The sequence below is a fragment of the Pseudovirgaria hyperparasitica genome (assembly GCF_010093815.1).
Source record: "Pseudovirgaria hyperparasitica strain CBS 121739 unplaced genomic scaffold EJ05scaffold_1, whole genome shotgun sequence".
NCBI classification, from domain to species: domain Eukaryota; kingdom Fungi; phylum Ascomycota; class Dothideomycetes; order Acrospermales; family Acrospermaceae; genus Pseudovirgaria; species Pseudovirgaria hyperparasitica.
In genome coordinates this window covers 1,513,112-1,530,254 of record NW_022985549.1, presented here as the reverse complement: position 1 = coordinate 1,530,254, position 17,143 = coordinate 1,513,112, and the positions used below count along the sequence as shown (strand labels likewise).

The following is a 17,143-nucleotide window of genomic DNA, read 5'->3' as shown; positions in this document are numbered from 1 at the left end:
TAAAAAGGATCGTTACGGACCGAGGAAGTACCTTCACGTCTAAATTCTAGACGTTATTCTACGAAATAGTAAGCATGAATAGAAATATATCTATAGTATTTCATCCTTAGACGGATAGCTAGATAGAGCGATAGAACTAGACGCTCGAAGCCTATCTACGCGTATTCTATAATTTCGAGTAAGGACGACTAGGCCTCCCTACTAAGTATAGTAGAGTTCATATATAATAATAGTCGTTATAGCATGACTAGTATTATACCTTTCTAGGCGAACCTCGGACGCAGTCTAAGGATAGGTTTTAAGCCTTATATAGTCTAATTTAATCGAATAATAGACGTGAACGTCCACGCTTAGGAATTAGCGATTAAAATCTTTAAAACCGTACGTAACTATCGCGCTATAATCTAATAAGTAAACGACTCGTATACGAAGTACTATAATAGGTTAGCTAAGGATTAGACGTACGAGGAGGGCGATAAGGTCCTTCTTAACGTCTATAATATATAAACGTTATAAGTAAATAAGAAGCTTAATTATAAAATAGCTGGTCCCTTCTAAATCAAACGTTATATTAGTATAAGAGCCTATAAGCTCGACTTAGAAAGCGATATAAGAATCTATAATGTGTTCCACGTCTTACTACTTAAAAGATTTTAACCTAACGTGTATAACCGCACGAACGTATAGTTATACTCTATTATACCCTAAGATAGACTAGACGTGTTCGAAGTAGACTATATTATTAAACATAGAATTAATAAAGATGGTATTTAGAAATATAGAATCCGTTAGAAGGACTGCACTAAGGACGAGGACACCTAGGAACCAGCGGTATATATCTTAAGTTCTATAATAGCTGCGTATAAGTAAAAGATATAGAATAGTATATTATTAATATAAACATAGCGACGTCGCGGTTATTATAAAAAGAAGAAGGATATCATAGAGAACGAAGTACTTAATTAGGAAATCTAGACGCGCACTAGGAAAACTCTATAAGGTAGCCCTATAATTTAAGTGTCGCACGGTTACTAGACGCGAAGAAAGCGTAAGTAACTATTTTAGAAACGTAACGCGATATACTATAATAGAAGAGTCTAGAATAGACTAATATGGACTATTATATACGAGAAAAATATAGGACTAAGAACCTAAAAAAGATACCCTACCATAGAATTAAACTCTTAACATAAAATATAAAAGGTTAGAGTACCCGAACTAATAACTACTAGGCTACTAGTTTAGGTACTCTAATAGAATTCATAGAGATAAACTAATTAATATACGGTGCCTATACTTAGGTGACTTAAGGAAAATTAGAATATAGAAACCGATAGTTATAAGCTAAGCGAGCGCACACATAATATCGTTAAGTTAAGAATTAAATTACTAGAAACTAGCCGACGGGTATCTAAACGGTCTAAAAAAGGACTAAAACGGATAAAAGCCAGGTAAATAGAGCCGGCGCGCACCACCTATAGTAGATCTAGAATATATAGAGCTAACACACAGAGCCAGAACCATAGAGCTACTCCTCTATCTTATTATCCGTTATAACCTCTAGTATAGTCCTCTCTAACCGCACGATATAGCGGCGGAGGGTAATAACCTTAGCCTCTAGAGTAATAACCTAATCCATTAGAGCCTAGAGGGAAGAGCCTTAAGCGCCGGAGCGCAGCGACTAGGTCTAAAGTTAGCTAATATAATCTAGAATAATCTAGAAGGGAATATATACCCTCTTATAAGGCGACTTAGAGGGAGAAATAGTAGACCTCTTATAAGATCTATTAGTAGCGCGAGACGGACGAGAGGGGATAGAGCGAATCCTCTCTACGGCCTCTATAGCTAGGATAGACTCCCTAGAATAGATAGCCTAGGCGCTAGGGATCTCGCGGCGGCTAGAAATATCAATAGGTATTAAAAATAATTAACGTGTTTGTTATAGACTTCGGCTTTGCCTTATCTCTAGCATTATATAACGGAGCCGGGACGGATGGAGACTAGTATAGGGGTATCACGTGACCTCGCTTAAGACTATACTTAAAGCTATAACTATACGGCTTATCCCTACACTCACTAAGTTAAATCATAATATATCTTAATTACCATTATAGTAACACCTTGGTTATATCTATTACATTAATTTAACTTCGATTATCTCTTCCTATACGTGGCCTTATAGTATAAGACAGTCTTAACCCGTAAGACTCTAATCTAATACGGTAACTCTCTAACTCCTTCCTTAGCTTTCGGGACGAGATACGGTCTATCCATGAGTCTATTACGGCCGTCTAAGCGGTAAGCGAGTCTCGGATATCTAATATCGAATATAGCGTCTATACGGCTCTATAACGTATCGACGCCCGCCTCCTTACGGTCGAGTTACATAGCCGTACTCCCGCTACCTTAACTTATGGCGACTCGTCCCTACCCTAGCCCGACTCCTCCCCGGTAGCGCCCTAACGCCTATACGGGCCCGAACCAGCCTTTCCTACGCGCGCTCCCGCCTTACCACTTTCTACGCCGTATATTATACTCGACCGGGCTCCTAAGAGGAAGCCCCTCCCCCTTGGCGACCCGTATAACGGGTCTAAGGCCCTTTTCCGTACATGGTCCGTCACGATACGGTATAAGATTACCCGGGACGCCGACTTTATCGGCACCCATAGGGACTAAATAGCCCTTATTTAGGCTAACCTAGCGCCTAAGGTATAGAGGGGGGTTAGCGCCGTGTATTCCACTAGGGGGCTAAACGGCGACTAGGACCCGCACGCGTTCTTAGACTACCTTAAATTCTAGTTTAGAGACACACATGCCAAAGAGCGGGCCCTCTAGCGGTTAAATATAATTACGTAAAAGGTAAAGGAGCCGTTTATGGAGTACTTCGTGCGGTTCTATACCGCCCTCTAGGAGGCTAGGGGAATATACTAGGCCGACGACTAGAAGCTTATGCGGCTCCGGGACGGCCTTAACTAGGAGACCTAGGCGGTGGCCCTAAACCGGGGCCTCCTAGACTAGTATAAGGCCGCCGTAGGCCGCCTTCGGGATATCGGCATAGATATAGAGTTATTCCGGCTCCGCACTAGGCAAAGCGCCGCACCTTAAAATAGGCCTAGTAAGGATAAGGACGGCGACACGACGATGTCGGCGGTCGCTATTAAGGCCGTTAAGATAAAGGGTAAGGAGCGAGCCGCGTCTCTAACGGTAAAGGGTAGGGACGGGGTTAAGAAGAAAGAGACTCCTTCGTGGATCCCGAAGGACTTATTCTAGGAGCGCCGCACGGCGGGCGTGTATACCCGGTGCGGCTAGGCTGGCTACTAACACCGGGGCTGTCTAAACGCTATTAATATACGAGCGCTTAAGGTTGCGGCCCCGGCTTAGGATAATACTAATTCTAACTCTAAGGCGGGGGAAGTATAGCCCCCTACTAAAGCCCGGGTCGGGGGACGTTACCACATTTAGTAAGGAACGAAGCCATGGGCGACCCGGATAACGGCTCCGACCTAGAGGACAGCGCGCCCGCTCGGGTTATGGACGGACCCCCACCCATTATATCGCTATTCCTCTAGAATAGGAAGCATATGGACGCCTTAGTAGATATAGGGTGCGAGTGTTTCGCGGCGGTTAGCCCGGCCCTTACGGCGGACGTGGCTAAGTCGTGTATCTCGGTTCTACGTCGTCGAGTGGCTCTCGCCGCTAACGGAGCGTTAGGACCGGAGATTACGGAAGTCGTTACCATCTAGTATGACATCGCGGGGTAGCGATAACGCCTTACCACCTATATGGTGCCCGGGCTTAACCGGGACCTCATCCTTAGGAGCCCGTGGCTCTACTAGGCCGGCGCCGTTATCGATATACGCGTAGGCGAAATCACGCTTTACCGCGCCCACGGCCTTATAGCCCGGGATATTAATACCTATAGACGCCTAATAAGCATCCGGGTCCTTACCAAGAAGGGCTATATTCCTAGGGGTCTAGAGACGGCTTACCGCCGTAGGCGAGTAGTCGCTACTAGTATCCGCGACGTCACCCGCCTCCTATAACTTATGCTCCCCTAGTCACCTCCGGTAACCGGCCGGGACGCGACTAAGCTTACGGAGGATAGGCGCCCGCTCCCGTTAACGCTATACACCTACCGCGATCTCTTTAATAAGGAAAAGGCGTCGGCGCTACCTCCCCATAGAGGGAACACCGACTACTATATCCGCATTAAGTCTATACCGGCGGGAACCCCCATGAACCTCCCCTAGGGACCCCTCTACGCTATATCTTAGAAATAACTCGTGGAGCTCCGTCGCTAGCTTACGGATCTCATAGATAAGGGATGGATACGGGCTAGCTCCTTAGCGGCCGGGGCGCCGGTACTCCTTATCCCTAAGCCGGGAGGGAAGTAGCGGCTATATATTAACTATAGGGCCCTTAATAGCATTACTGAATAGGACCGATACCCGCTACCACTCATACGCGAGACCCTATACACCATTAGTAATGCGTCGTGGTTTAGTAAGGTGGACATCCGGGCGGTATTTCATAAACTATAGGTCGCCGCTAGGGACGAACATAAGACGACCTTCCGTACCCGGTTCGGCCTCTTCGAATAGATAGTTCTCCCTTTCGGTCTCTCCGGCGCCCCTACCTCCTTCTAGTACTATATTAACGGGGCACTAAGCGGGGTCCTCGGGGTTACCTATATAGCGTATCTTAATAATGTCCTTATATACACCCCGGGCACGTTAGAAGACCACTAGGCCGCCGTAAAAACTATCCTATCTCTCCTTATAAAGGCGGACCTTTACTATAACCTTACTAAATACCGTTTCGCTACTAAGGAGGTCCGGTACCTAGGTTACGTTATTACCGCTAGGGAGTTAATCCGCCCTAACCCGGAGAAGATCGCCGCTATCCGGGACTAGAAGCCCCTAACTACGGTCCGGGGCGTCCGGCGGTTCGTTAGGTTCGTAAACTTCTACTATAACTTCCTCCCTAACTTCTCTACCATAGCGGCCCCGCTCCACGCCCTTACTAAGGCCGGGACGGCCTTCTACTAGGGCCCGGCCAAGGACCGCGCGTTTAATACGCTAAAGAACGCTTTCATTACCGGGCTAATCCTCTAGTCCTAGGACGAGACACGCGATATAATAGTCGAGGCGGATTACTCCGGACACGCGACGGGTGGATGCCTATCCTAAAAGGTTCGGGGTATTTAGTACCCGGTGGCCTACTATTCCGCGGCCCTCACGGCCGCTTAGCGGAACTATACGATCCATGATAAGGAGCTCCTTATAGTAGTTTAGTATCTCTAGGCGTGGGAACCTAAGCTCTAAAGCGTCTACCACCCCTTCACGGTCTATACGGACTATAAAAACCTCGAGTACTTTACTAAGTCTTACCTTCTTATCCCACGGTAGTAACGATGGTCCGACTAGCTTATACTATTTAACTACGATCTCGTATACCGGCCGGGATCCTAGGCGGCCCGCCCGGATGCCCTAAGCCGCCGTGACTAGAACTTATCTAAAAAGTCCCTCCTAAGGGGACGGCTCATGACCCCACGGGCCATTAGAATAGCACTAGTAAGTACCCGCTCCGGGGAGTCCTATCTCCCCTAGGGACGAAGCATCTTTACCAACCCCCACCTCTAGGAGCTCTAGGACTAGGCTATTTAGTTAGTCCCGGTATACCGGGCCCGCCACGGGGCCGTGGTAGGCGGGGCACGCCTCTTCCTACCGGAGGCGCTTACTACTAAATAGGTTATAGACTACGCTATATCGGTATACGGAACACTAATATAGCGGAGGGTTATTTAGGTGCCCGAGTGGGAACCCCTTACCACGACCATTATCTAGAAGTCCTATACCTCCCCCCTCGCGGGCCATCCCGGTAAGAACGAGACTTACGTAGCCATTCGGCGGGAGTACTACTAGGAGCGGATATAGGCCGATATCTAGTAGTTCGTGCGAAACTATAACTACTATAGGGCCTATATAAACTAACGTAAGGCCCCTGGCCTCCTCTAGCCTCTTCCGACGCCGGACTAGTTCTAGTCCTAAATTTCTATAGATTTTATGACCGACCTCCCCTAATCGGACCCGTCCCGGCCCCGATATCTTCTTATTATTATAGACCGGCTCTTAAAGTTTATTTAGCTAGAGGCGATAACCTCTATAGTGGCCGAGGACTACGCTACGCGGTTCCGTAACACGTGGTGGCGTTTCTAGGGGTTCCCCTAGTTGATAATCACGGACCGGGGCTCGGACTAGCTTAGGTAGTTCTAGATAACCCTCTACTCCATAATAGGTGTGCGCTAGGACCTCTCTACGGCCTACTACCCGTAGACGGACGGCGGTACTAAGCGTGCGAACCAGGAGGTGCAGGCTATACTACGCGTTATAGTGACTTTCGAGTAAACTAACTAGCCGGAATATCTCCCGGTATGTTAGCTCGCCCTTAATAACCGTACCTTATTAGTAACTAGTATAGCGCTAAACTTACTCCTAAACGGATACTACGTCGAACTATTGCCACGGTAGCCACTCCCTAACGCCTCTACGACCTCGGCGAAAGGTTAGGCTATGAATTTCCTTAAACACCTTTAGGACGGCACTACCTTAGCTTAAGCGGCTATTACCTAGGCCGAGCAGCGCTCCTAAGACTCGGTAAACCGGTTACGACGCCCGGCTAAGCGTTTTAAGGTTAGCGATATAGTATAGTTCTCCCTCCGGAACATAAAGACTAACCGCCTAAGCCGGAAGCTCGACTAGCTATAGGTAAAATACCGGGTTATAGCCTAACCTACCCCCTTAATAGTAACCCTTAACCTCCCCGGAGACCTTTATAAAATAGTCTATATAAGCCTTATCAAGCGCGCCGTAGAGGACCCCCTACCTAGCTAAGAGCGGCTCGATACCCGCCCGGGCCTAGCGCTCGAGCTTAACGAAGTAGACGAGGACGTCGCGGAGTATAAGGTTAAGGACATCCTACGTATAAAAAATACACGGGGGCGGAATAAGCGACAGGTGCTCGTAAAGTAGAAAGGTTAGTTATAACTAATATAGGTCCTACTTGAGGACGTAGAAGATACCGAGGCGCTAGACCGGTTCGAGTCTAGATATGGCGACGCTCGATTATATAACGGCCTACGACTCTAACACATCCCTAAGTAGTAATATTACTCTACTATTATAGGCCCACGGCGGCCCCGACAACCTAATATAAGAGTAGAGATTTTAGGAAAGAAAGAAATAAACGCCGAACGCTAGTACCTAGTGTAACCTAATAATAAACCGACACCCGCCTTAAGACATGAAAAGGTTATTCACCTAGCCCTACCCTAGGTTTACACGGCGCCGGGGCCGGTACCGTCCTCATCCGTAAATCCTAATATAAGGTTAGTCACCTAGTCCTCCCCTAGGCTATCTCCTAACGACGGCGGCGGCCATTAATCTAGGCGGGTGGCGAGGGCGAGTCGTACTCGTCTACGGGAGGGTCATGGCGGGGGCGGGCCGGCGACCGATAGCGGCGCGACGCTTGACGATCCTCGCGGGAATGATACTAACGGCTACCCGAGCGACGGCGACGGTCGTGCGACCGGTCCTAATAGTTATACGACCGGTTATAACGGCGGGGAGACCGATCGCGGTAGGCGGGGGACCGGCTACGACGCTCGTAGGACTAGGAGCGGTCACGGTAGCGAGGAGGGGTCCGGGGCTAACGATAAGACGGCGAGGACTTACGAGGAGGGGCGGTAATAGGGAGCTAGGGGGGCCTAATAGGGCGATGACGAGAGCTCCGAGTCGGCGACTCTCTATAGCCTACGGGCCGGGGTCGGCGCGAGCGGCTACTATCTAATAAGGGCTCCTTATCCTCCATGACTACCTAAGTAATAAGACGGCGAGATAGTAGCTCCGCTAGGCGGGCCAACCCGGACGCGACTTACTATATGGTGCCCTACGTCACGCGTTAGAATAGGTATTTAGGCTTATAAAGCTTATATACCTATAAGGTGCCGACACTAGTGCGTAGCTTACCTATCTAGGCCTCGTTATGGGACATATACTAATTCATCTAGTGAATCACGCTACTAATCTAGCCACGGTTACTACTACCGCGATACGGCGGCTTAAACGACGTTATAGCGCCACGATAAGGCGTTATAGGAGCCTAACTAACAATACTAGCGTTACGTCGCGCGATATAGGTAATCTCTAAGTTAGACTTATAGTCCTTATATAGACGGTAGAACTTAGAGTTTATACGCGGCTACTTACCGGATAAAGGCTTTGTCGGGTCTAGGCCGCGACTACCACGATCCGTTATATAGCTAAAGTTATTATTAACCGACTCGTGTATAAACTTTTTAAGACGACTCTGCGCCTTACGTAAGGCCGGGTGCGTAGCAAGCTCCTTAGTATTCTATAAGTAGGTCCCCTTCGACGTGTGGCACTTTATATAGTTAGTGCCGCGGCTAGGCTTATAGCTACGCTCTAAGATTAGTAGGCGCCGCCACGGCGCAGAGACGGCATATACCTAAGTACCCTAGTTTTCTCTAGGGTCTTTATATATATACGATATACGAAGTACACGGACTCGGTACGCTCGTCTTCTAATAAGTTACCCTCTATAATATATAGCCCTATACGGCGAATAGGCTTAGCCTATCGGGGTACGGTAGGAGGAATAGTCTATCTAGTTAGTATGAGGAACGGCGTAGGGACAGGACCCACTCACGGTACGATCGGCTGGTTCCTAGCGCCTAGGCGCGCGACGATCGTCGGGGTCCTAAGCTCTAGCACCTATAGCTACCGCCGATACGGCGCCGGCTTCTATAATAGGACTATTTAGGCCTAGAGCGCTTATAATAATAGTATGGAAGCTGCGAGGTAGTATACGAGTTTACTAATATCGTGGTAGCCACTATGCGGTATCGAGATAGTAGGCGTAAGAATAGTTAAGGAAGAAGAAAGTCGCTAGGCGTGGGACCCATATACTCGCGTTAGGGAAAATCGTGTGGGCCGGGGTGGAGCCGGTCCTAAAATGGACGATAATAATAATAAACGCGGGTCGTGCGCAAGCTACCCTACCACTACTATATAACCCCTGGCCCGGAGAGTAGCCGGTCCTAAAACGGATAATAATAAAACGGGACGCGCGGTTCGTGCGTAGGCTACCCTACCTTTACATGACCCGACGTAGCACGCCGTAATGCGAGGAGCCTACCTCCGCCACGTGACCGCTAGGACGCTACTATAAAAAGCTACTACCTTGCCAGAAGGAATATATAGCCCTACGGTTATTATATAGTATGATATAAAGACCGTAAACCCAAGACCCAACCGAGCCGGTTATCATTATATAAAACACTAAGCCGGTCCCTAGGACGATCCTAGAGAACAAGGGTATGTTATGGACTTCGGCTTTACCTTATCTCTAGCATCATATAACGGAGCCGGGATAGATAGAGACTAGTATAGGGGTATCACGTGACCTCGCTTAAGACTATACTTAAAGCTATAACCATACGGCTTATCCCTATACTCACTAAGTTAAATCATAATATATCTTGATTACCATTGCAGCAACACCTTGGTTATATCCATTACATGTTATAAGGAGGCGGGCTCCACGCACCAACCAACTATACTAAAAGGACCGAATCTTGAAGCTACTGCTTTAAGGGTGGAGTACACTACTTATATACGACTACTACACACATATATAATTAACTAGCAGGCACGTGCCTAATAATATCTCCCCTTTTCGAAGGCGCGTGCCCTTACACGTCGTGGGTATCTACCTTATGAAAGATAAACTAGCTATAATAGGCCTAGTATAAATGAATCATGTGTATACCTAATTAATACTCGTAATGCCGCCTCTAGCACTAGACACGCTAACTTACTATAGTAACGTTACTACTATGTTATCCGTCACGTACATAAAGTATACGTAACGTGGTAAGCTAAACGAAATCGTGCGAAATTCAATAATAGTTAACTAGACCGAGAGTTAAACCTATAACCCCGTAGTAGCTTTAAGATTATATAAGGAGGCGGGCTCTACGCACTAACTAACTATACTAAAAGGACCGAATCTTAAAGCTACTACTTTAAGGGTGGAGTATACTACTTATATACAACTACTACATACATGTATAATCAACTGGTAGGCACGTGCCTAACACGTGTTCGTAACTTATACTTTAATAACCTCTAGGAAGAGCTTATAGCGCTCCCTAAACTCCCTCTATATAGTAGATAGATAGCTATAAGGACCCCTAAGGGTCTCGCGGACGCGAAGGTTATTATATATATCTTATATATATATAGGAACCTAAGAATATATTAGCGCGGATAACTTTAGATTATACTAGACTAAGATAGTCTATTATACTTACCTATAGATAAGTCTTACTAGTTATAGTATAGCGGCGGTAGCGGGTAGATAGAGTAAAGATAGGGCGTATAGGCCCGTCGCGGTTAGTAGAGTAGTAGCTAATACTAGAGTTAGAGCGAAAGAGATATTTAGAGCCGGCTATATAGCCCTTAATATACTTATAGTATATCGAACTATAGTTCGCCGTTTTTCTATAGCGTAAACCGTGACCACGTTTAGTATCCTTAGTAACCTAGACCTTATTATTAGTAGGCTAGGGTTTAGAGCGAATATTAAGGTCCTAAAAGGATCTAGAGTAACTAAATCGGTCTATATTAGACCGGAAGGGAGAGCGGCGAGGCGGCGGCGTAGATAAGCGTAAGGGCTCGCGATTATCATCTATAACGAGATCTTCTTCATCCTCTAGAGGAGGTAGAGTAGACGGCGTATACGTTAGAGTAAGGGGAGAACTTACGACCGCTTCATCCATAAATTTAGTACTAGAATTACCTAGATTAGAGCGACTAGTGGCTATATTAGTAGTAGAGGTAGAAGTAGTAGTAGTAGCCCTAGCTACCCTCTTCTCCGACTTAGAGCGCGCCTTTATACTACCTTAATAGGTAGGCTTCTTAGCCGGCGTAGCCGGGGAGGAGGTAATACCTTTAGAGCGAGTCTTATAAGAGGAGGAGGTAGGCTTAGAGATAGGACTAGTATTAGACATCTATATACACACGTTAGCTAGAGATCTAAGGAAGGAATATTCGTCCACCCTTAACGGTAATTAATAAAGCTAAATTAGTAACCGTAATAACGCGAATAGGTTATATAGGACCGGTTCTAATAAGAATAGACTATAATAGACCCTTCTAAACCTAAACTAGGGAAGATAGTATATAAATTAACGACTTACCTTAAGAGCGAGGTAGATATACTAGAGAATAAAATTAAAGGCGAGCGAAGCTAAATATATACTTAACTAAAGTAGTAATTATATATTCTAGGTAGTAGCCACGAAGTAAGGGATGAGCGCGTATATAAACTAGTAAAAGTAAACTAGAATCTCGAGTTTACCTATATTAAGGATGGTTATAACGTTATAGGAACTTAGTTACGGATATATAGATATACGATAGATTATAGAGACTTAGAATTATATATACTTAAGTACTTCGGGGCAAAGCATAAAAAGAAAAAGGATATTATTAGGACGGGAACCCTAATAGATCTATATAGACTATTCTAATCCATATAGCCACGTAGCGGCTAGAGCTAGGATGAGTTAGCTGGGTTAAGCGAGGTTACTATATAAGTAGACCGTATAAACCGATTCCTACTCGTTAGGAATCAACCTCGTATAAGAGTAAGACTACTCTATAAATACATTCCTATGTCTCTCTATAAACTATTAGACTACTATCCTACGTCTTTACTCTTTATAACGAGAAGCTATAGACCCCTTTCGCTTTACGGGAGTCTTCTTAACGACCTTATTAGGACTTTTAAGGTCTATAATAGCTAGCTTAGAAGTTATAGAGCGAGTTTTAGGGCTGTTAAACACCTTTAATAGAGTTCTTACGGTACTACGGGTCTTTACTAGAGTCCTAGGTATTCTAGGACGAGAGCCTAGATAAGAATTAGGAACTAGAATCTTAATATAAGACTTAGCGACTTACCTTTCTTAGTTACCTTAGAAGTAACTATATCGCCGAGCTCGTTAACTTCGATTAACGTATTACTATTAAGGTCTAATAACCTAGAGCTTTCTCTATCTTTATTTTTAGAATAGAAAATATTATTAGAGTCTTCCGATAGGTTCGCGAACCGACTAGCTTTTATAGGGGCTTTAAAGGGCTTATTAAGGGTAATTAACGTAGACTCCGGACCCGTAACTTTACCTAGAAGATCTATATAGGTTAGCGGGATTCTTATAGAAGGGTATATTAAACGAATTACCTTCTACCTTAGGAAGAGGCTCGTTAATAGCTATTACCGATCCTTAAGAGGCCGGAGCCTTAACTTCAGCCTTAGAGACCTTAGGTTTAAGACTCTAACCGCCTTCTTTAATTAACTAAGCTAAAGCTTTATCTTCTAGGTCTAGTTCTTAAAAGAATAGTAAACTCTAAGGCCCGTTCGGATATAGATAGCTATAGGCTATCTTTAAGTAACTCTTATGAACTATATAGTTAACCTACACTTAAGGAATAAGGTAACTTAATCTACTATCTAGAGCACCTTTATTTACCGCTAATACTTTATTAAGTAATAACTAGTTAGGATTTCCGTACGGAGGACCTAAGAAAGCATGACGAAGATCCTCGTTTATAACTATATCCGCTATAGGAAGTTTAAGTTAGAAGGGAAAAAGGTAAAGTTAAAGTTTATATATATAAAATTATAGTATTAATCGGAGTAATTTCTAAGTTCGTAGGAGTTTCAGCTATATTATTAGATATTATTAAAAGGAATTAGCGCTGGAAAAACTAAGGAAAAGGTTAAATTAGTTAAGAAATATAAGGTTAAAGGACGGTAGAATATAGGAATAGTAAAGGTAACTATTTAGCACTAAAATAAGCTTAGACTACCGCCCTTATACGACGTGTTACTAATACGGCCTAGCACCGAAGAGATTTCACACGCCTACCTCCCTATATTATATATTCTAACTCCGTTAATTATCTTTAATAGCCTTATAGAAGCTCGTATAATTAGGAGGGGGAAGATATAGAATTCCTATTAGGTAATCCCCGTTACTTAGATCTTATTTAGCGTTAGGCTAGTATATATAGTACTTAGATAGACTTAGTAGACACGTTAATTAATTTTGCCACGTCTAATTTACCAAAGTTCCCACATCGAATCGGGACTCAGGTCACGGGACTTTCCATAAGTGGAAGTTACGTACTACACAGCAGCTTTGTTATATGCTGAAGTTCCTCGTGCATATTGAGCCCCTCGAAAGTCGTCTATGAACAAGTCTACCATGGTAATGAGATGGTGATGTCGAGTAGGACTTTTTATAAATGCTTAGGAGTGAATGGGTTAGGAGTGAAAGCACCAGCAGGTCTGGCTTTATATCTCCCTCTCATGTTTCTTTTGTACCTCAAGTGTGGGCATTGTAGGACCATAGGGAGACACGAGCGGTCAACATGTGATTAAACAAGATAAGCTGACGAAGACTGCTCCATGCTGTCACAGTAAGATAGAACTGCACGTATACCGATCTAGCCGTGGCTTGTACTGAATAGTTAGGCAACGGAGAGCTTATATAAGCTGAACAGCGACTAGTGCTCCGCCATTTCGTGTATCTACGTTGGATTACTCGACCTTAGTACATAGACTTCGCATAGTTCTGGCCTCTATCGTATTCAGCCGTAAGCCCGACTGCGGCTGAATCATTCTAAACAGTTTTCACGAGAATTTGTCCTGTATCCGACCTCACTGTTTCGTGCTATTCAATGTTTTTACACGATGGATAGACTTAGACTCTACAGCTGTCACAAACTAAACATACATATATAGATAGACCTGGGCAGTGATTTGACAAAAGGTAAACCATGAAAGAGATACAGGATTGAAATGATTGAGCAAAAGAAAAAGGTGGCTTGCAGACCGTGGCGCCACATTCCTGTGCCACAGCAACGAGCTGGGCTGGCTCTGATTCGCCAGCTGTAAACAACGCGAGAGACTTATGTTTACTTTTTCACATAGCCGCTCTCTTCATTCAACCACGTAGTGAAATTCTTCAACCTAGGATGAATCTTTCTCAGGCCCTCAATGTCAGCAGCATAGCCTTCAGTCTCGAACCATTTAAACATGAGCCGAAGATCTGCAACAGCCATTAGTAACCCGTAGCCTATGAGGGAGAAGGTTGTGGGGAATTCCATGTTCGCCACCTCCCTAAATTTCGCCTTGGCCTCTTCGAAGGTCAGTTCGTCTCCAGCCAAAGAGATACACTTGTTCTTGTATATCTCGGACTCTGGATTCAGGAAGGCCTGCGCAGCGAAATATCCGATATCACTGGCTGCAATGAGCTGCAGTTTCATGTTCTTGGGTCTCGTGTTCCATAGCGTGCCAAACATCTTCCCGAACCCGCCAAGAGCGTTATCCATGAAGGCAGTAGGTCGAAGTACTGTGTAGCCTATTCCAGCTTGTGAAGCATGCTGGAAGAGATGCTGTTCGATGTTGTGCTTGCTAATGAAGTGAGGTACAGAGGTTGGATTATTGGTTGACTTATCACCATGTCGGTCAACGGATGTGAAAACGAAGAATTTGACGTTCTCCTTAATAGCTGTGTCTATGAGGTTGATTCCTTGCAGTTCCTCCGGATCGAGCTTCCTGTTGACATCTCTGGTACTTTGAATCTGGAAGGTAGATGAGTTCTTCGAATTGCTAGCTGTGTTGGTCGAAACGGAGAATACGCCCCAGATGGGAGTCGAAGTGGCAATTTTCGCGTTGGCAAATGTCCTTGCGGGATCGGTAAGGTCGCCCTGGACGAGCTTTATCTTTGGCGATGTTTGAGCAAGCTTCTGGGCACCGGGTGAGTTTGGGTTGCGAGTGACGGCAAGAATTTCTATGTCCGCGTTGGAAGCAACCAATGCGTTAACAGCGGCACCTCCTTGTTTGCCCGTAGCCCCAGTGACGAGGATCGCTTTACTCATGTTGATTGCGAGATATATAGAGTGTTTGCTAAACGAAAGAAAGACTGATCATTCGAAATCCCAGGAGAGATATATGTCCAATATCGATGCTACCAGATCGATGTCATAGGACAGGTGATGCACGACGGACTTTCACAAACCTTTATACTTCTGCATACATTCTACAATCATGAGATTGTTTACCGAATATACCGATGCGACTGGGTTTAATCGGCGAGCTAAGGCCCGCTACCGATAATTGAGTTGCGAAATATTGCTCCATGTTGGAAAGAGTTCCACTACAGTTGCGTTGGGCCAAAGGTCCGGGTTTAATCGGCGCTTTGGGGCGCCGATCTAACGGTCTTGGACACAACATTATCGCTCGGAATCAAAGCTCGCCGGGCAGTTTGGGATGTGCATGGCGACGCGCGGGCTTTGCGGTGGTGGAGGAAGATGGAGAAGAAAAGAGAGTGTTGTAAAGGCCGAAGTCCGCCCTACGTGACGATTACGTGAAACTAAAGCGTGGTAATTAGCCTGAGGCAGCACCGCACGCTTCGCGGGCTCAGCGATATTTCGCCCCACACGTCTGTCCATTTCATAGCGAATTTCTAGTTCATAGCATATCCTCCTGAGCAAAACACCACGTCAACGACTACGTATAACTCACGAACGCCGAACTGTCCCGCACTGCACAATAGCAGTCATGGCTTCGAAGCTCGAAAACAAGTGAGTCGTTCAGATCGTGATAATCTCTATCACCTTACTAACCCCTCATCCAGCAGACGCACTGACTGGGCCGAAGATGAAGACGAAGAAGATCCTGTCGCCCTCCCACCTCAGCAAATCATCAAAAACAAAGACGGTACTGAAACAATAATAACCTGGTCTATCCGCGACGATGGCAAACGTGTGAAGACAACACGTCGCATCCGCAAGACGGTGGTAAAGCAAGTCGTTAACCCACGCGTCGCCGAGCACAAGCAATGGCCTAAGTTTGGCGCAGAGAAGGGTAAGCCCATCGGCCCACAAACGGACACCACCAGTGTCGCAGAGAACATTGCTTTCCGCCCAACTGCGAACTGGAAAGCTGGTACCGAGGACAAAGGCGAGCAAGAAAAGAAGAAGGCCAACCTGAAGGATGCGAAGATCAAGTGTCGTATTTGTTCCGGGGACCATTGGACGACGAAGTGTCCGTTCAAGGACACGATGGCACCAGAGGGTGACCCAACCCCGGCTGAGACCATCGATGATGTGCCGGAATCAGGATCTCTCGGCCAAGGCGGTTCAAGTTACGTGCCACCACACTTGAGAGGACGGACGGGTGGTGCGCCGACAGGGGAGAAGATGGGCGGAAAGTACGAGAGAGACGATCTCGCAACACTGCGTGTTACCAACGTGAGTTTTCCGGCTAGAAGCCTCTCATTGCGGCTATCTTTCTCCCGTACTTACTAATTAAAATAACAGGTATCAGAGTTCGCCGAAGAGCAAGATCTTCGCGACATGTTCTCCCGTTTCGGCCATGTCACCCGTGTGTTCCTTGCCAAAGATCGTGACACAGGCCGCGCTAAGGGTTTCGCCTTTGTTTCCTTTGCAGATCGAACCGATGCTGCTAAAGCATGTGAGAAGATGGATGGTTTTGGTTATGGACATCTTATTCTGCGCGTTGAATTCGCTAAAAAAGCGACCTGAGGAGCGAAGATGCGTGTTTGAAAGCAAGACAGGGGGTTATTGCTTTTTACGCATTGGCGGGCGTTTCAATGATCACAATATCGTGCGTAATCCACGAGTAGAACGAATCACGAGCACGCAGTTGTCATGCTACTCCATTCTTCAAGTGCCCAATACGAAGTAAATCGTGTCCTTGTCTTATCGCTGTAAAATACCTAGTAATTTGCTCTATCACCTCACAAGTGCAAGAGCGACCTAATACTAAGACATGGGACTGGGCCCGGGGCGCATAAAGCGATTGACAAACATCAACAAGTCCGACACCTAAACTCTTTCAGCAGAGATCATACGATAAGAGCAAGCTTACACGGACGAGAAGATTCGAGTACGAAGCTTACGTTGCTAGGCAAAGATCGGCCCCCAAAAGCTTGAACGTTCAAACTTTAGATAATAATTATATAGACTAT

At 45.7% G+C, this 17,143-nt stretch overlaps 2 protein-coding genes across 2 annotated transcripts; one reads left to right on the top strand and one right to left on the bottom strand.

Moving 5' to 3' along the window:
* Nucleotides 1-13,646: 13,646 nt before the first annotated feature.
* On the bottom strand, nucleotides 13,647-15,449 carry EJ05DRAFT_471901 (NmrA-like family protein). Its single transcript, XM_033743062.1, has one exon. The coding sequence runs from the start codon at nucleotides 15,027-15,029 to the stop codon at nucleotides 14,064-14,066; it is 966 nt and encodes a 321-aa protein (XP_033605386.1). The 5' UTR covers nucleotides 15,030-15,449; the 3' UTR covers nucleotides 13,647-14,063.
* A 203-nt stretch (nucleotides 15,450-15,652) lies between these two features.
* EJ05DRAFT_459763 (translation initiation factor eIF3g) lies at nucleotides 15,653-17,138 on the top strand. Its single transcript, XM_033742583.1, has 3 exons — nucleotides 15,653-15,734; nucleotides 15,788-16,403; nucleotides 16,473-17,138. The coding sequence occupies exons 1-3, from the start codon at nucleotides 15,712-15,714 to the stop codon at nucleotides 16,695-16,697; spliced, it is 864 nt and encodes a 287-aa protein (XP_033605385.1). The 5' UTR covers nucleotides 15,653-15,711; the 3' UTR covers nucleotides 16,698-17,138.
* Nucleotides 17,139-17,143: the final 5 nt, after the last annotated feature.

What these genes read in the sequence shown, in the direction of transcription:
- EJ05DRAFT_471901 (XM_033743062.1), bottom strand. Translation starts at nt 15,029, where the DNA reads ATGAGTAAAGCGATCCTCGTCACTGGGGCTACGGGCAAACAAGGAGGT.
- EJ05DRAFT_459763 (XM_033742583.1), top strand. Translation starts at nt 15,712, where the DNA reads ATGGCTTCGAAGCTCGAAAACAA. An exon ending in GCTTCGAAGCTCGAAAACAA is followed by an intron (nt 15,735 to 15,787) that starts GTGAGTCGTTCA and finishes CCCCTCATCCAG; the next exon opens with CAGACGCACTGACTGGGCCG. An exon ending in CAACACTGCGTGTTACCAAC is followed by an intron (nt 16,404 to 16,472) that starts GTGAGTTTTCCG and finishes TTAAAATAACAG; the next exon opens with GTATCAGAGTTCGCCGAAGA.